The following is a 20,792-nucleotide window of genomic DNA, read 5'->3' as shown; positions in this document are numbered from 1 at the left end:
GATTAGATGTTAGGAAGAACTGTGAGGGTGGTGAGGCACTGGAACACAATGCCCAGAGAAGCTATGGATGCCCCATCCCTAGAAGTGTTCAAGGCCAGGTTGGATGGAGTTCTGAGTAACCTGGTCTAGTGGAAGGTGTCCCTGCCTGTTGCAGGGGGATTGGAACTAGATGATCTTCAAGGTCCCCTACCAACCAAATCATTCTGATTCATAGTGAATGAGGAGCACAATGACTTCAGTATACAATTACTCCTAGTTTATAGTTGCATTTTTAATTTTTTTTTTAATTAGTCCCCAAGTGTTTTTGTCCTGATAAATGTAATCTCACTTGCGTTACTGTGATGTTCAAGGTTATCCTGCTGAACACTTCAGAGAAATCAAGAATTTGCCAATACAAATTTCCTACAAACTGCTAAAATATGAGTCTGTTACTTACACCTACAGCTATTAACCCTAAATGGTTTTAATTTTATAAATGAAATGTGTAAAATACACCTGTAAGAAATTATGAGATGGTTTCATTTCAAATTTTAGGCATATACTTTTTTTGGGGTTTAATATCAAGAGGTCTAATATTACAGGTTTTCCCCAGACAATTAAAGTTCTTAACACTTAAGAATATAGCAAAAAGGAAAAAGGTGCTTTAGGCTTTGTTTCTTTGTCTTCCCAAATAAAAATATGCCAAAAGAATATATTCCTACTAATGATACTGTCAATGAAAACTTTTAAAGTTTCATGTAGCATTAAATGTTATTCCAGCTTTATGAAATAAGCTTCATGAACAGAGACACGTTCCTAAGCAGTGGGTATTTTAAAATAAGAAAAAAATAAGAATAAGAATAAAATAAAATCAAAAGGCTGAAACAGCACTAAGTCTTAAAACCATGCCAACTTGTGACCATATAATAGATCAGTACAAAGAGGGCTCTTGAGTAGCTTCAGGGATTCCCCTCACATTCAGCCTCAGGACTTTTCCAGGGGGTTTCCAAAAACACTTTTCCAGTAGGCCAACAAAAGCAATGCAAGGAAGTTCTCAACTTCATTCATAAATGGCAGTAACTTTAAATTATGCTAATTTATGCCTAATAAGGTCCATGTCATAGAATTTACATTTAAAACATGTCTTATTAATTCATACTGATTACACTGGCAAATTATAACCAATTATCCCATTTTGGAAGTACATTTCCATGAATAAATCTGATTATATTCATTATACTCTCTGAAATTCTGGACTAGTTAGATTTTCCGGATCTGACTTATTTCAATGGTATTTATAAAATAATGTCTTAATAACAATAATTCTTTAAAATGTATGGACTACACTTGTATTTTTAAAGATACTCACGAAGTTATTTGTCTAATAAAGTCCAATATAGACATTTGGATGCAATTTATATAGCAGGTCTGACTCTTGCCATCAATGATGGCTGAGTGACAGCAGAATTTCATGAAACAAAATAAAACTCCAGGTTGTTAAAGAATTCTATTAATCTTTTTAAGTATTTTGATTGACAAATTAAGCACTCAAAACTGAATTAAAGCAGCCTTTGCAATAAATCATCTGATAGAATCAGCATCTTTGTTTAACACAGTCACCCTGGAATATTAAACTCAGCTGATTTGCAAGACTGAACACTTTCCTCCATCAACAACTGTGATTTGCTAATGAAGAGAATATTTTCCTTTAGAGACAGGTTATATTTTATAAACTTCCTTGCCTGTATATTGAAATAAAACTCAATTTTTTCCTCTCTGGACTTCATTTTTCTTTTTTTATTGTGATGAATTCCTCTTTTTTTCCATCCAGTTGATACTGAAGTATGTTATCTGCCCTCCAGTGGGGAGGAATTGAGAAAATGTGTTCAGGATAAAAAATAGAGCCTTGGGGAAACTTCTCCAGCTACAGTTTCAAAATATTTACCTGATATTTTAAATCACATTTGCCAGTATCCCTTAAGTCATGCTATTAATGTCCCAAGTTTATTCAAATTGCACTGATCCATTAACATTGAAAGTTTATGATGACAGAAGTGATCCTCACAGCAAGGAGGCCAGTACTGACAACACAGGGCTGTAGAGCAAGGCTCCACAGACTTTGTGTGATGTCATTCTCACAGACCCTTCCAATTAGAGAATCTTTTGGTTTAGTTTAACATGAAACAGAAGAGGACTATGGGTTTGGAATAGACCTGCAGATAATTTTGATCAGCCTTCTCTAACAGCAAGTGTCAGAGGAACATGCTAAAAAGCCACACTAAGCAGATAAAATAACGTGCCTCACACAAGGATATTATTTAATCCTTCTTAGTCAAAAACTTTGAACCCTGAAGGTTTTATATCCCCTCCAAACTTAACATAAGCTCTGAATACTTTTACTATACATTTAAATGGCCACTACCTCTTTGCATCTTGCTAAATTATTCCACTCCATAAAATCTCATGGCAGCAAGGTTCACAGCTGAGCTTTATGTTACTGCAGAAAAAAAGTATTTCCTTAGATCTGCTTTGAATTTGACAGTTTTGAAACACTACCCTAATTCTAATGTTACTCAGGTAATTCACCTTTCATAGATAATTTTTTAATCACACTTCTTTGCCACATAAAAAGTAGTAAAAATTATATCTCCTGTATTCATGTGAAGAATGCTTACACATTCTTACACCATTTTGAGATCCTTGTAAGAAAAGTCATTAGCAAAGAACAATTCTCTTTGTCAGATATCATCCTACCTGTTTCATAGAAATGTGTCAAGAGGTCCTCCTTTTCAATGAATCGTTGATACAGCCAGTTTGTGAGAGCTTCAGGCTCTGCAGGTACATCTTTAACTGGAAAAATCCTACCAAAGAAACAAACATAAATTAAAGCTGGAAACTGTATTCTGCATGTGAAGAATAAAGCTCTTCTCCTTCTGTCCCAGTCCTCCACAAAACACAGAGGACAAGACTTTTGTATAAGTCTAACTGCATGGTTCATGCTTCCTCCAGTTCACAGACCACATAGGAATTAAGGATACAAAACTGGAATACTTCAGGTTACCATCCAGAAGCACACAGAAGACAAAGGCATTAGACTCTATCAAATAATGTACTACAGCATTTGATAAAAGCTAGTAAGTTGCTGGGGTTTTTTAATACAATACCACCACACTGTATGTATTATTATCCCTAAAAAAAAAAAAACAAACCAAGAAGCAATGAAGTTCATACACTGAATGAAATAAAAGACTGAGAAAATTCATCTGCAGTTTTGAAGAAACATTTCAACAAGCAGAAGCCACATAATGACATCACTAAGTACCAATAGCTCTTTCATACCCCAGAAAACATGTTTTCTGTGCTTTTCAAAGGATGCCAGCAGCTTTCTTTGAAATTTTTAAGGCGAGTTTTACACTGAAAATTGACCACATAAGTACCTGTACTCAAACACTGCTGCTCTACTTTGAAAACACCAATGGAAGAATTATTGATGTTTTGGTAGTTCCATGCCAAATACTTTGTTTGCTTAGAAAACCAGATCCAGGCCAGAATTCACTGAGGTACATACATACTGAAACCCCCAAATAACCCACCATACCTCACTGGATTTTTTTCAAGTCTTACAGTAACTGTGAAATCTCCTCAGCAGACCCTAAGTGCCTTTTGATATATACATGAACTTATACATCCACTGTGTTTCACTGGGAGGCCAGTGCAGAAGAGATCTGTGTATCAGGCTGGCCCGAAAAATTCATACTCTGAAATGCAAGACCATTACTGTAGGTTTCTCTTCCCAGGTGAGCTCCCACCTAGCCTGTCATCTACACCATGCTTCTATTTTCCTTAGTAGATTTTCATTTAATTTTCAACACAGTCTTGACTGACCATACTGCAAAGAATTTGAAGTAACACCACAATCATGTAGGCAGTCTCTGAACAGATATGGGAACGCTAGACTACCAAAATAAGATGCTTCTGAAGAATGCTTTTGTTGCTGTTATAGTTTTCAACATCTTTGCTTCCCCTGTTGCCAAGTCATTTGTCCCTCCTCTCTTCTGTATGATGCATGGAAAAATATGCTGTAAGTGGGGGAGATAAGCAGCAAAGCATTGCTCTAATGAGGGAATTAAAAATAATGGTGCTTTGGTACACAGAGAGAGCTCCAACATAAGGAGATGAACAAATCTATTTACCATCTATGGTATCGACATGAACTCAGCTATTTCTGTAGTCTTTGTAGCAATTATACCTACATCTTCCTCACACTGTGGACTTCTCTGTGCTCCAGTAAAGCCAGTCTCAGTAACCAGAAATTAGTAACTGCTATCTCAGATAAAATAGTGTTTGAAGAAAAGTCTTTGGTGAAAGACAAATGTTATGAAATGCCAGTTCAGTAAACAGCTCAAGTCTTTAGTGTGCATACTAAGAACAACGACAAAGACAGCCAAAAAAGAACTGTTTTATCTTGAAGCCCAGATGTTCTACAGCAGGTTAAAATTAAAACATGTAGAGGCAAGTAAAAAACACACCAACAGAGAAAGGACCATTTCTGTTGAGGGTATAACACTCTGAAAGACTTACTCCGTGTCCCCAAACAGAAGTGAGCTGCCAAGCACTATTTTTACTCTCTTCTGCCTATCTGCTGTGAAGAGATAAAAAGGCTCAGCAACTGAATATTGTGTTTCACAGTATATTTCTGAAGGACAGATGCTTGCTTACGCAAGTTTTAAGACGGCTGAGAACTAACAGAATGTGTGTGTGGGCTCAGGACAAAAGTCTAGGGTTACCTGGCTTCATATGCAGCCTCCATGGTAAATTATAGATACTCTCCACCTCTGCCTTCACTTCTCCCTTACCTAATTGGTAACAACTCTACAACTCAATCACCTAGTTAAGCCTGATATTTTGCCAAGAATGTACCTTCTAGTCTGAAAACATTATCAGATGACCTTGCAAGATACCCACTAGAAACAATTGTTGAGCTGGCACTTCAACGGAGTAGCAAAGTAGCACAGGGGACACCAGTATTGTGAGAGACTAATGGAACACAGCACATCACTTTTCTGCTTGAATCCATCCAGGCTCTTGTGGGAATCAATAACAGTACCATCATACTTGAATCTCTGGATATAAACTCTGTAGCTAAAAAGTTTAAGAAGCAATCACTGTTACACCCAGTTTAAATTAATATTAATAGAGTGGAAAACAACTGGTTTTCCAATAAAGCTAAACTGGCTGCCACAAGTCAGCAATGGTAAGTGCTAGTGTATTTAAAAGCATTTTCAAATGTATTTTTAGATTATTCAGAGTTATTTTTACTGGCAGAACATTCTTACTAATGACTGAGCTAAATTAGAGATTAAATATTAAAAAAAAAAAATCCTCAAACTCTGGAAACAAGCCCTTTCTGTGCTAGATAAGGCGATGCTAAACCCCCCTGTATTTATACTAGACATACTGCTGATATCATCATTCTCTGCCCATCAGATGGCTCAGCTGGCATCTGTGCTTTAAAAGAACACTCTCTTTAAGGAGACTGGGTTCAGGAAAGGTAACTGAGCAAGTCTGTTGTTACAAAACTCTACACAGATAATCCAAAACAATTGCAGAGAGCCATTTCTCTGACTGGAGCAGAGTCATCCCTGGCCACTGGATGTGACATCTGCCAGGTCTAATGTTAAAAGATGCAGGAAACATTTCTTCTTTTCAATGAAATGTGTAAACAGGTGTCAACGTGGTCAGAGCATGAGCATCACCTTGGCTCTACCCCATCTCTGAGTATGCAACATCAGGAATGCCATTAGAAGCAAACAGATTGCTGATCTCCTCAGGAAAATAAAATGTCATCATCACATAGAACTGCCTAGGTCAGAAACAAGGTCAAAGTGTAGGATCTGAAGCTCCCAGAATCTCTTGGGCTTTTGAATCTTTCCAGCTTTTGGACAAAACAAACCTCACATTGCATGAAAATAAGAGCATCTTTATTCCCAGTGTGGCAAACAAGGAATTTAATAGCACTGGATAAGATAAATTGACCAGAAAATTCAAGTGGAATAGAAATACCTTCTTTTGTTTCTCATCACAGGAACAGCTGCTTTGCTATCATCAGGGGAATTGGGGAAGAGGTTAAAAGCAGTGATACCACAGGCTGCACCCTGAGAAGTTAAAGTGGTGGTAGAAGTAAAGATGTACTCTGATGAGAATCTGCAGAGCTGTTGCAGTAATGAAGCACCATCTTCTCGCTGGAGGTTCTCCACCAGCAGCTGAGAGGTGACACCAACTGCAGGACACTCTGGGTAGGTGAGGGACGGTGATTTCCTTAAACCACTACACAAATTTGTATCTATGTCCCAAACCAGAACATATGAGAATAAATGACAGTCCAGGAAAGAAGAAAGGATTTTAAAAAGCAGGAGATGTAACTGCTGAAGACACGTTGGCATACATACGAAATTGTGGAGAATTAGCTACTGATAAGCCATTTTTCAGAAGATACCAAATAATTTTCAGAAATACAGCATTTTAAGAAACACTTAATCTCTCTTAAGTGGTCCTTATTGGAGAAACAACCTCTGATTCTGTATTTAAATTCTGAAGTTCATAGATACCACTAAGTACTACTACCTGCCTTTTCTCATCTGTCCTACCGTGAATTCAAGTTCTGTATTACCCGCTACTCTTTATAAATCATATTATTACTTGCTGTTTCAATGACTCCAAATAAATTCAGGACAGTGAAGGGTGTTGGTAGATCTCAGGCATGACCAAAAATAAGTCACTTGCGTAAAAAAGTGGATTAAAATATACTGCCAAACGGGATGCCCTTCACAGACACTTCTGCAAAACTCATTCAACAACCACGACGTATTTCATCTTATTTATAGCTCGGAGCCTCGTTTATTTCAATAAATCTGTATCAACGTGGACACAAAAAAAGAACCTCTTCAGTAGTTGAAAGCTTGTTTCAAGAGCGGCACAGTACAAAAAATGATACGAGGAAGAAAGGTGACAGAGCAGTCATTCGCATTACGGCACAAAGGCGGCTGAGTTAGCTGGGAACAGCCAGGCACTTCCACACGGCACAGACACAGCACCCTCTGCGTCAGAGGTGACTTGGGCTGGCTCTGACGTTGTGGTTGCACCACAGTCCCCGTCACACAGTGCCAAAGCAGGATGTGGTCATCTGAGGGCATCGCTCGGCAGGAAGCTAATGCAAAAAAAAACCCAACCCCATGCCATTCCTGAGGGGATGCTGTGCATCAAATAATCTTTGTAACAAGGTTTTTCCAATTTTTAACTCTTGGGTTTTGGCAACAGAACTGCAGGACGTGGGAAATCCTACTATTGGAGAAACTTGGAGACCAGCTGAGAAACACCAGGTCAATTAGACTAAAGAAGTGCTCGGTGTAAGAAGAAAAGAAATAATCCCCAAACTTAAGTCACGGTGAGGAAATGGTGGAGCCGAGAATAGAAGCCAGTACAAGGTCTTGCTACATGGACACCAAACCACTCAGCTTATTTCTGCTACGTGGAAGCATAAGGAGTCTGAATTTAGGGTCAACACACACCACAAAATGATCCAAGCATAAAGCTAAACCATCAGAGAAGAGGAAACAAATCTTTCCAACGGACTTATTACGAGGCAGGTCTCATAGTGATGCCTCTAGTTAGAGATGCTTTGCACCTTCAAGCCCTTTTCTTTGGTGCTTACTGCTTTAACAGATGGATTGAAATCTCCCACAAAAATCCCAGAAACATCTGACCTGGAAGAAGTTCATTAGATATTTTCCTTGAGTTGTTTCAGAGAGCAAATCCAGTTTTGCAGCACTTTCCAATAAGTTTTGAGACAAGTCAGTCAGGGCCAAAAAGTCATTCAATAGTTAGATGGGTAAAGTTTTTACACTTTTGTGTTTTGAAGATTCAAACTTGGCAAATGTTCTTTTTTCTAGGGAAGTTTCTTTTGATATCCTGAGGAAAATCAGGCCACAGCCTAGCCTAATTATGAACTTCCGAAAAACATGGCATTTGTACTGAAAACTGAAGTTTGAAAACCAAGGTTCAACTCATTATCAAAATTGAGCCTTTCGGAAAAAAATATTACTGGATTAAACTGATCCTTATATGCCATTTTCATCAGCTAGAAAACCATCTAAAAATGATAGCATAAGGTTGCTTGCTCTGTTCTCTACACTTCTCTGTTACTCCCCAGTAGGATGAAAAAGAAATAACCCTGCAGCAAAGGCACAGATTATGAGAAAAGGAAATCACTAGATTTGAAAGTCTTTAAAGCAGAAAGAGACAGGTTGTGATCAAGGGCCACAGCAGAAGGGACTGACTGAGACACCAGAACAAAAGCAGCTCCACAATCTCCTCTGCTCCAGTTTGAGTGGGAAGAAAATGTTCCTTTTTTCCCCACTGCTGTCATACATCAATACCTTGCTCTGGACTACTCTAAAAGGGAATAAGCATGTTTAAATACTCAATTTCCTCTAAATTCTGAATTTCCTCTCATACAGTAGAGATGGCATCTTGACAAAACTATTCTTTAATTTTTCCAAAGGGGTGCACTTTTTTTTTCCTATAACTTAGTTAAAAGGACAGATGAGAAACCAGTATGCTCTCTTCCCAGTTATTTAAAAATTACCCTTAAAATTTATTTAAAATGTAATTCCCCAAGACATTCTGAATTTCAAATGATGAGCAAATTTTTATTTTTATTGCACCAAATTCAGGAAAAGAGGAGAATAACAACAAGCCAGACATACCCGATATACATTTCATGAAAATTTCAGGGGACATCCATGTCAAAATGCAGAAAAACAGAAACACACCTCTGAAAGCTTCCATCTTTTTAAAGATGAAGTCCACTTTACCTCAGGTTTTCCTTTGCTAACTGAGTTTGTTTCAAAGAGTTAAAGAAACTCTTTAACATCAACTTTAGCACCAACTTTACAAGGGCTATCTCAGGGCCCAGCATAGCACAAGCTTTTTCAGACCTCAGTCACTGATTTAATCCTCACCTACACTGTTAAGGGCAAAGACTAGTTAATACCCAATTGTAACCAAAATTAAAAACTACTGAGGAACCACCTCGAAATAGCAACCTGCAGAACAAGTGCTGGCATTCCCAGCTGACGATCCCACAATACTCTAATGGCTCTGTTACACCAATGTTTTGGTCTCCACAAGGAAGATGACCTTAAAGAAGTAGTTTAGGTTTCCTGGTCAAGCTGTACAGTTACACAGATGAAGTGCATCATCCTCTACTCTTGGCTTGACCAGTTCTCAGAGAGAAACACTGTACAGAAACTTCCCAGGACACTTTCCAGCACATTAAAAGGTAGTTCTGCATTTCCAAACAAAAGTGGCAGAGACGAGAGGAAGGAGGTTGACATGACAAGGATCAGGTAGCTGGTCACAAAGTTCAGCTGTTGGTTGTATGCACTGCTTAACCAGCACAAAGTGGTTTGGTGTTTTCCCAGAACTGCTCCTGACTGAGATGTGACACAGACACAGGTTCAAGACATCATGGTATTTCTGGACAAGTGAGGACAATACCTAGGAGGCACACATGCAAAGCTCCTGAGAGACAGTTTTCTACTGCCCATACCTATGTTTTCAAAAACAAGCTCTAAGGAATTGATGTCAGCCCACTAGACTTCAATTTCCCATCTTCCCAATCTTGGAGAAGGTTCAATAAAATGACAGCAGAGCTGTAAGGTTTTCTGTAACACCAGATATACCTCCATGAGAGAATGGTTGTTCCCTACTCTTCCCTATCCACTACTCCCAGTTTCCCAGGCACATACTCAGTCTTCACAGGTTCACAGTGGTACCAACAACTCTGTTCAAGTCATCAATACATGATTTGAAGTTGTCAAAAGCCTGAAAGTGCCCAACACATTACAGCACTCTACTAAAAAATAACCCTTAATGAGTAAGATCAGGTGATCTGGGAAAAAATAAAAAAAAAAAAAAAAATCAGTTGTTGTAATGCCCTGGAGGGAATCCAACAGGAAAATTTCCATATAAGCAAAAGAAGATGATGCAACACGAGTAAATTTATGAACACATGCTGTTCAGTCGCTATCTGCTAATCCTGCCATGGATAAATATAACCTTTACGTAAAACTGAAAAATATTTTTAAAGCCACACAAAAATATCTAAAAATAAATGTTATTGTCAAAAACACTGAAGGTAAAAATTCATTGTATTATTTTCAAACTACAGCTCTAATTCCAGATACATTGAAAGGTCTTAGCATGCTAAGATGCTACACCAAATCTGGAAAAAAAGGATACAAGAGTGGTATGACTTTTCTGGTATAGAATTATTCTGAGTAGTCAAAGAGAAAGGACATGACCATAGTTGAGGATAAAATTAAATACCAACAAATGCAAGGCAATGAACCCTGAGGAAGGAAAAAGCACCAGCAGTTACACATGTACTGCTACAGCCTCTAAGATTAGCTATTATTACCCTGGTAAGTGATCCTGAAATCAGTGTGGGGAATTCAGGATGTCAGTCAACTCACAAACTAGTTATAGCAGAACCAGAAAATGCACAGACAAAAGTAACAACATAATGAGGGAAAGGCTTTTGTGTAAGAAGAAGATTCACTGTGTTGGGAGGAGGGAAGGGGACAGCTAAGGCAGGATATGAGCAAGCTCTGTAAAATCACAGAGGACATAACTGAGGAACAACTCATCCACCACTGGCAGGACACGGGAAACACGATACTCCCACTGAAGGCATCAGGAGGAGAACTTCACATGACCAAAAAGGAGATGGTCCTGGTTGCCACCCTCACAGTCAGTACTGTGAAGCTGTGTCATGTACAAGTCTGAGTAGGTTAAAAGGAGTACTGGAGGCCAGGCCCATCAGCACCTACCAAAAGGGTGCTCCAGAGGCAAGGTCTGCTTAGAACAGGTTACAGCCCCCGCGTGTCCACGTGCAGAAGGACAGGACGGCGGACAGGACGGCACACAGGTGGCCTTCCCACGCCTGTGCTGCTACTGCCCACTGTCAGGGCCAGGGCACTTTGTTAAATGCATCTTTACCCATTCCTACCCTGCATCCAACTAAAGCCCTTGCAGTTGAGAGGGTATCTGCCTAAAGAATCACCAGGACCGGAAAGTTAGCCAAAGCTCCAGTTAAAACCAAGACACCCTGTTCTCATTTCAGAGGTATCACACCCTGCACTTGGCCTTCAGAGGATGCTGCTGTACGAGTTTCCATTTGGGGCATACTTCATATGTTTTTACAAGGTCAACCGAAACAATTAGAGGCTATCAAAAAAAAATAAAATAATCAAATAGAGAGGCTTGGTCCATCTAAACCAGTGATTTAGACCCTCTGGAAGAAAACAACAAACCTACAATAAATTTCTGATATTTTTCTTAGAATTTCAGTACTGCAAGAATTTTAACATTCAAATTCACTCTATGGAAGGTTGCACCATATTTATGCTTGTGCTCAGAAATAGGTTTGAATATATATTTAGAAGCAGGAAGTTAATTCAAGTTAAGATAACTTTCTCTTGTTTTTAAAGCAAGTATTTTTGGAAATATTCTTTAGTAGAATTCTAAGTACATCTAACTTGCAATTATCCTAGAGATTTGAGAGTACTAAGGTGACCTGAATAAAACATAATGGATAAAATGATATCTTATATCAATTAGGGTGTAAGTATGTTCACCTTCAGAAAAACTTGGAAGGCAGCTTTCTATAAAAAGTAAGGACAGATTTAAACACGGCTGTGGAAAGAATCTCCAGTGAGCAGCCTGCACTCTGCATCACACAACAGTGACACAACAGTGATGCTGCAGAAGGGCATTCCCACTTAAAACTGCCACCCAGGGGATCCACACTAGGATATTTGACAGCTTACTGTAAAAGTCTAAAAGCTCCCCAAATCAACAAAAGGGAATAAGACAGAATAATATAATTTTGGGATAAAATGCAACAAGTTATTTATTACAGTAAAAGTGTTAAAATACTTCTGGATATTTCAGACTTGCAATTAACTGCAAACCAAAAGCAAAATGTAACTTTTCTCTCCCTCAGTTTAGGTCTTGAGACAAAAAACTACTGATGAGAAAAGTTTTAATAATCTCCCATTCTAGGTGTTAATGAGCATTGCTACTTTTTCCAGAGTGTTGCTCTGCTCAGGAGTATGGTTTGAGTGAAAAAACTGATATTTCTTTGTCAGAAAGTTAAATATAATTATCTCACAGGAAACTTATTTATTCAACAACAGAGATTTTTAACGTGTTGTCATTATTAAAAAATAAAAAATAAAAAAAAATCAAGTTAGGTTTATCAGCACCTTAATGTTACAATGGAAAAAATGACAGCCTTCAAATATACTCCCCATGACTGTGTTTAGATGAGCTGCCCACCTGTGTGAGACACATTAAAAAAAAACTCTCATTGCTATTGATTTCCCATATCCTGAAACATGATGTTACTAATTTGTGAATACTTGCTTTTTAATATTTGAGTTCAATGTAAGAGTAGAAGGTTTATTTCCTACCTGTAATGTACATGTGTCACTGTTGGTTGTCGATAGCCAAGAATCCAAGTTTGGATGTCTATAGGTTCACCTTTGGGATACGCGATAGTTGTATCTATCACCCACTGGAGGCCTTTTGCTTTGCTCTCTAGGAACAAAAAGAAATGGGGTATTAAAGGTAATCAGAAAGTGCATGTCACTCATTTGAGAGTTATTCAATTTTTATATTACTTTATGAGGTATGAGGCACAAATAAAATAAGACCTTCAAAAATCAAATTCAGATTTCACTAAAGAGCACAGAAATACTCTTAGAACCTCCAGTCAGACCTAGATTTTACTTTCATGGTTATTTCTCTTGTTCCTACACACTGTAGTACACAAAATAGAACAAGTACTATAGCGTATGAGTACAGTCATGTGATATGCTGGCCCCAAAGTTAGGTGCTTCCCACCCTTCACCAAAAAAGAAAATTCCAAAATAAACATTCAAGCCTTTTGGTCTGCACTTCAAGCACCTTTACACCTGGGCCTTTGTAAAACTCACACTTGCAGCTCACTGATGGAGCAGCAGCCGTGCAGATCCCTCAAAGGTTCTTAAAAATCTGAGTTATGGCACAAAGACAAAACCACCACTTTGTGTATTCAGGATAAGAAAGCAAGGAACAGTTGGTCAGTTTTCAAAATGGAGAGGATACTGCACCCACAAGATCCCAGGAAAGCCTGATATCAGTACATGCTCATATGCTGCTCAACATATTTAGAAACTGAAAAAAGGATCAAAGGAGGTGAAAATATTTGTTATGAAGATTATTCAGGAGAGTCAAATTTAAATCTGAATATAGGTTACTACCAGCAATAGTTCAGGTCATGTATCAACCTAGCCACTACACCTCTCTGGTATGTGTTCAATCCACAGGTTTGCAAAGAGGGAGAGCAGCAGATCTGTAAAGCAAACCAGGAAAGAGGGGCACATTGCCAAGATGACGCTTTGAGTTTAGCTTGTCAATTTTTATATCTATTCTGGAGCTGCCTTGTATTTGAGGTCATTGTATGTTCAGACTAGTATAGTAATGCTCACTTAATCACACTTGATACATTAGTACAGCAATATGCTTACATCATACCCAGCAGTATCTTCAAGCATTCAAAAAGCTGACTATCAAAAACAGCCACCCACTGGCAAAAGCACATAAGAAGTGTTAGCTTTTAGTACAAAGTACAATACTCTTCAAGCCTGCAGCTGAGATAGCTGTGAAACAACTATAAGAGAGGCTGACAAGAACACTGTCAGCATGAAGAAAATGTACAGGGGTTGACTGTTCACCATCTTTCTCAATACAAGAACAGACGTATTCAAAATTAAGCCGAAAGGAAAAGATTTCAAAGCAAACAGAGAAACAATTTTTTCTGCAGATGAGAATAAAACTGTGGGGAATCCCTTGTTAAAGGATGTCAAGACTTGGATTCAAGAGGGAATTGAACAAGTATGTGGAAGAAATACACTGGAGGGTTAACTAACCAGGCAGAAACTCCCATCTGGCTTGGGAAACCTATCACAGTCAGAAGCTAGGAGAATATGTGGGAGAAGTATGATGCATGTTTGCTGTGTTCACACTCTTCCTCTGAAATCCACTTGAAGCCATGGACAAGATGTTGGGCTAGACAGATTCTTGGTCTTGCCCAGAGTCACCATTCTAATTTTACAGAAGATCTATGACGAAATCTGCAACACACAGTCTGAGTAGCACTCAAAAAGCCACCTTTATTAATTTCAACTAGAATGCACATGCAAGGACTGACTTACGAGTTTCTACCTGCATTTAATTTAATTTAATTTGCATTTAAATTAATTAAGTGTGAAAAGACAATTACAGCAATACTGTCACATGTATCTATCAATTATTTTAACAAGCAGCTGGTGTTTTCATGGTGTCTACTCATCAATGGAGTGGTACTGCTTTGTTACAAAGGCACATGTACTACTTGAGTCAGGTTAGACAGTATTTCCTAAAATTTAGGTTATGAGTTACCAGCAGCATGCAACATGCCATTCAAAAATTTGACCAAGGGCAAGCTACACAGGTCAAGCTGAGACATTCAGTACTACCTTCTGGAAATACAGTATTTTAAAACTCTGACAGGCATGTGAAATGAGAACACAAGGTCCCATTAGAGGCTCCAGCTTGCCAGCATCATGACAGAGTGCTTGTCAAGTCTCTCTTAAGCAAAGTACTAACTACAGAATCCTTCATTTTAAAAGTAGCAATGAATCAGAGAAAAGCCAATATGAAATTAAAAAGTAAATCCACAGAAGTATTCATTTAGAAATAGATTTCATAACAAAGTAATTCAATTTATTATTTTCCCAGATGTAAAGCAAGAATGGATAAAGACAAGTAAATTGTCTGAGTAAGCAACAAAGATCGTTAACTGCAATTAAAATGTGCCAGATGAAATGAGCACATTATCTTATTATTTACAGTAAAGTGTTTTAAAATAATTTATTAAATATTTAGCTTGTACTTAAAGCTGTTCTTTCAGTGGATAATGGTTTGAACTTCATTATGGGAAGACTCCTGCAGTCCTCTGCTGTGCTGATTTCCTACCTTCTGCTTTTGTGGAGCAGAGCTGCTGCAAAGGATTCCTCAGACCAGCTCCAAACTCACCTCCAACACCTTTCAGGGCAGAGTGGGGAGAAAAAAACTCTGACAGCCCAGGAACCCCAGGTTAGAAAAAAAAATTTCTGAAGGTAACATCAGCCTCTACAGATCCTCCTCTAGAGCAAGCAGGTCTTAATGCAGCTACCTCCACGTGCTATCGAATCACAGTCACAAGCCTATTTGTGCATGCTCTGGTTTAAAATAAGCTTTACATAATCATCCAAGATCTCAGACTGCCAAAAAAACTTAAGTCACGAAGGATTTAGGAAAATTAATTTTGAAGTAAACCTTGATGTCCTTTTGGAGGGGTTATACTATGTTGCACCCTCCTCATGAGCAAATTTATTTTAAAGCCAGGAAGCTCTAACAGATGTTGAAGCTGAAAAAGAAACAGACAAGCGCACAAGACACAAAGGGGTAGGACCTTAATATCTCCAAGGATGCTGCTTTCAGGCCTAAGCAGACCTTTGAACAAGAATAAACTCTATTACGTTTTAAATAGAGCACATTAACAGGAGCTCAAAACAGAAAAATTGCTGCATTACTTCGTATGGTGCGAATCTCAGGTCTGGCATTTGCAGCTGAGAAAACAGGGAGGTGTGTATACCTGCTCAAGAACTCCCTCTGCCAAGCTTCTAGTACTTGCTGAAAGATTGAGCAGCCTGGCTGCTGAAAAAACTGCTGCAGAGGCCATATTTAAGCTGATCTCTCCAAGCACTAGTCTTCTTCTGTGGTGTCAGTCTGCTTTGCCACTGGTGGAGGTGCTTTGCACAGGTAGAGGCCTTTGATTTCTCAAAATGCTTCAAAATGTTAACAGTCTGTTTCTCTTTAAATAGCACATAAGTGTTCAAAACAGGCCCACAAGTACTTGTCCTATATAATTGCATCCAAACCACATAGTAATAATGTACCTTAGTATGAATGGTACAAACTTGCCTTATGAGTGCTAAGACAAGACTGAACAATCACATGTAACAGTAGCTTTCTGGTCTAGATGAAAAAAAAAAAAGAAAAAAAAATTCAAAGTAAAATTTAAACAGTTTCCTAACTTGTTTGGGTTTTGGTTTGCTTCGTTGTGTTTGGTTTTGTTTTTTGTTTTTTAAATCACCAGCAGAGGCAAGTCTTCAAAGCTATTTTCTTCTTTATTTTTGTTCTAGCTGCGGGTTCAGTGATATTAAGTTGCCCAAATTTACTTAACGAGCAACTTATCATCAGCATCTTTAAGACATTCAGTGATCTGTCATCCTCTATGATCCTCTCAGGGCAGATACTTGACTGTCTACTATCACAAATTTATTGTGGTTCAGAGTTTCTTTTCATTCTCTCTATGTCCTCCCTGGGGTTACTACTCCTTGGGGTCAACTAATGCTAAAAAATGGATTAGAGCATTTGCAGAACTCCTCAAACCCGCCAGCAGACTGTCAGTGTTTACCACTGAGAAAAAGAGCAAGTTCTAAAGATGTATTTCAGCAGGAAACTTTGCCTTCAGCTGAGCTCTAGATGGTGAGACACTGTCAGACTGAATGCAGAGTGGAAAAGGATGTACCAGCCAGGCGTGAACTTGAGGACTGCAGCCTGCACTTGAAGAACAAAATATTTACTACCACTCACTATTATTCAGGTGTGGTTTCCTGAACACTTGCATCACCCTGAATGCAGCCAAAAGAGGCTGTTGCCTCTCCCTGCAGAGAAATCCATTCTTGTAACTTGTCCCTCGTTCTCTACTTGTCCTTGTGTGATCAGCTGGATCACTGACCTCAGAATTAACTTTTTTCTCCAAAGATTAACTCTCAGACTGAATATCTTACTCATCATTCCAAGACCTTGCCGTAACAAATCACCTGGAACAAAACGAGAAGCTCTTTTTCCAGGACAGAAAAAATAAAAAAGCTTTACATGTTATTCAAATCATACTCCTCATACAACAGCAAATCAAAAAGTTTGATTTAAAAAATTCAGTGTCCAGCTCTGCAGAAGGGCAAATGGAATTCCTCTGACAAAAAGCATCAGAACTGAATGTACTCTGCTGTATTTGAAATCAGTAAGATAAGATTTCAATATAGCTCTAATCAAGCTCATAGCAACTTGTTATCAGACAAAAAATGGCTGCATGGTAAAATAAAACAAGTTTTAAAAAACCATACTAGAGCAAGATTGATCAAAAATTAGCTCCAGGATGTTTATCTTTGAAGAAGAATTTCTCCAGACTCCTTTGAATTGCCAGCTGTTTGACACTTAGGACATTTTGCTACTTCTAAAGCTCAGGAGATTAATTCTTATCAACTGAAGAAACACTGTATTTGAAACCATGTAAGGGACTAAGTGTTCTGCTAAAAAAAAAAAACAAACAAAACCAAAAAAACCCCAAACCATAAAATACCCCTGCAAACACACATATTGGTTCCTACAGGGCTAAGGTGAGGATGGCCTATATAGAGTTAAGGTGATGATAAAAATAAGTATTTTTATGCTGGCCATATTTCTATACTGCACTAACATCATCTTCTGGAATGTGAGCAGTGCTTTGTTTGGGTGGCACTGCACATCTGCCCAGAGAGATGCTCTCATCAGACACCACAGAACTACCTTATACTCTCTTTTCAGGGACAGACATCACTCAGCTACATTCTTTGGACTATTTACCTTCAAACATGTCACGCCTTCAAGTGATAGTACTACCTTTCCTATGTTTTCCCATCCTTCTATTTATTTAGGAATAAAATTATATAATTTCATTAAATTAAACAAGAGTTTCAAAAGGCAGCAAAAGCAACAACTGGTCTAGTTGTTTAATTTAGAATTTACTAGTAAAAGTCAGAATTCACCCCGATTAAGACTAGTACTTGGGACTTTAAATATGAATGAAAACTGTTAGGAGGAGGAAATTAAGATAAAAGCTGCTTGCCTTGGAAAAGCCAATGACAAAGAACTGATCAGTTAAAGTATAAGAATAATCAAATAGTAGCTCAGGAACATTCGTTCTTCCTCCTACTTTACAGAGGAGGAATCCGCTAATAAACTATGGCAAATTTATAACCAGTACAAAAATAAATTGAAAAGGGGATTGGATATTAAGAATACTAGTAGTATAATTAGACATGAATTTTTGGGGAGGTTACTGAACCTCATACTTCTCAACATAAACCCACCTCTACCAAAGGGATCACATAAATCAGATTAAAGACCATATAGAAGGACAGATGATGTAACACTGAGCTACAATTAGCCCAATTCTTGAACTACTACTTGAAGGCCACAATTTCAGCAAAATGTGACAAACAAAAGCCAGCTGGGGTGTGACATGATCAAACAACTGTATCTGACTTGGTTTGTGCCACATACGGTGCAGCATAACAGTATATTGAGAATGAATCATCTTTTATTACAGTTGCTTTTGTCATCTTTTCTTCCTTCACCCAGTATTATACTCAATTTCAGCTCAGAAAGTAGAATGGTATAAAAGCTGCAAGGATCATTTAAAATGAATTAAGTACTAATAAAATGACAGCAGTCAAGAACACCACAACTGTGTACCATGACTCATCATAACACAGCTACCCAGGAAACTCCACAGGAAGGGAACATAATTTTTGATGAGGAGTTACTCTAATCTATAAATCAATTTAACTAAAATCAGGTGGGAGAGGAATGTGAATTCCCATGAGTATCAATAAAGCTTGGTGGGAACAAAAAGACAGAGAGAATAACAAATAATGGAGAAGAAAGCTTATTATAGTAAGCTGAATAATTTGGTAACCCAGGACACCAGGAGCACTGTTAAGTAAGCCAGAATAGAGTACAAAAAGAAGTGGTGCAGAGGAAAAATGTTTTCAACGAACCATGAAGTTCAAGTGCCATGCTACTGACAAAGAACCCGTTTCCCAAGCAAGGCAGCACAGTAACAATGCACAAAAAGTTTACATACAGTCACTGTGGAATTCACTGGCAAAACCCTGACTGTATACACCACATCTAGCTCCAGCACCCACAACTCAACAATGGTAACCTGAAGAGGATGCAAGCTTGATTTCACTGAGCCGGGTTTTTCACGTGATTAAAAGAAAGGGAAAGAAAAGAGATTAAAAGTAAAGATGATCAATAACTTGTTAGGCTTCTAACTTTAAAACATAACCCTATTAATTTATACAATTGTATTTCATTGAACTGCACAAACATTTTCTGATGTGGCAAGAGAACAGTAAAAGCCTTTGAAGGGCAGAAGATTAGAGGAAGAATGTTTTATACAAGAGACAAATCAAGAATTAACATTTTATACATCTCTGAAAGGGAAGTTTTACAATGCTAGAAACATTTTTGTGACCTTAAAAGAAGAAAGGACAAAATACCTGAGTGTCATTACCTATCAAACATTACTTTTTCCTTGCATATAAAATTTACTTTCACTTTTCTTTTTCATCCTTTTTAGTATGTTTTCAAGCCCATTACTGTGAGAAAATGACAGCTAAAACCACACGTTTCGTTCCTATTTTGTCCACTTATTTTTTCTCCTGTCTTTTAAATAGGATGAACAGACATGGTTCCATTTTATTTCTGAGATAATTCCTTTATTTTAGTATCCAGTTAGGTCAACTACTATCAAGTGTTCATTTCTCTGGAGTCTGAATCGTGCTACTCAAAAAAAAAAAAAGCCAGGTTTGATGGTCAGCTATGTTGACAGCAATCTAAGAGTAGGAAAACATAAAATTGGTATTTGACAAGTGCTTTTGGTCTCCTTCCAGAACCAGAAGGTTTGTAATTCATTTGGGGAACTTCTTACTTTTCATACCTTTTTGCCTTTGAGATGGGAAGAAATAGAACAGGAACAGGCCAAACTTTTCTCCTCAAAAAACTTTTTAACAAGGACTGGGGTATTCAGTTTCTCTCTTTTAAACCTAAAATGTTTAATGACAACAGTTTTTTCAGCCTTTCTTTTCTGAATATTGCCTGACAGGAAATAGTCAGATGCATTCCACAGCTTGATTTTTCAGTTCATTTTAAATCCTACCTTCGCTCCTGCAAGAACATCATCTCAATTTATTTCCTATGTTGACAAGAATAACTTAAAAATTAAAAATCTGGAAGCAATTTCTGTACGAGAGTTCTTGCTAACCCTGAAATTTGAACTTCAGACAGAAAAAAACCCCTGAAGTCCTCTGCATATGTGGCTTCATTAGTATGGATCTTTGTTTCAAATCACTAAACAACTATAAGAATTTGGCTATGGAAACACCAACACCACTCATCAATAAGAAACTACCACAACCCCCCAATCCATTGTTTCTATAATAAGTAACAGAAATCCACAACTAAGTTAAGATCTAACCTTGGTCTTGAACGTGCCAAGAAATTAATTTTAAAAATTGAGAGACTAGAAGCACCAAGTCCCATAACTACAGGCATTATTTATATCCCAGCTATACCCTCCTCTAGGCCAGGCACTCCAGAACAATAATGCTGCAGGAATATCCTTATTCCCTCCTAACTCTTCTGACATAAGACAGCCAAAACAATCCTTCAAATCTAGTACTCAGTGACTTAACTCCAGTAACAATAGGGACAGTCAACATAAAGATCTGTAGAGAAGAGAATAATTTGAACTCCATAGAAAATAATTCAAGAGGAGGAATAAAGTATAC

General features: G+C 37.9%; 1 protein-coding gene across 2 annotated transcripts in view; it reads right to left on the bottom strand.

The window, feature by feature from the left end:
• LPGAT1 (lysophosphatidylglycerol acyltransferase 1) overlaps nt 1–20,792 on the bottom strand; it is a 65,463-nt gene that overhangs the window by 7,528 nt on the left and 37,143 nt on the right. For both annotated transcript variants that reach the window (XM_018085179.2, XM_018085181.1), the window contains 2 exons: nt 12,516–12,642; nt 2,734–2,840 (listed from right to left, as the gene is read on the bottom strand). In XM_018085179.2, the coding sequence (XP_017940668.1) occupies nt 2,734–2,840; nt 12,516–12,642 (234 nt within the window). The remainder of the gene's footprint in view (nt 1–2,733; nt 2,841–12,515; nt 12,643–20,792) is intronic.

The sequence above is a fragment of the Manacus vitellinus genome, unplaced genomic scaffold (assembly GCF_001715985.3).
Source record: "Manacus vitellinus isolate BGI_N305 unplaced genomic scaffold, ASM171598v3 scaffold_8_pilon, whole genome shotgun sequence".
Lineage (NCBI taxonomy): Eukaryota > Metazoa > Chordata > Aves > Passeriformes > Pipridae > Manacus > Manacus vitellinus.
The sequence above is the reverse complement of the archived record's forward strand: the minus strand, read 5'-3'. Positions and strand labels throughout refer to the sequence as shown.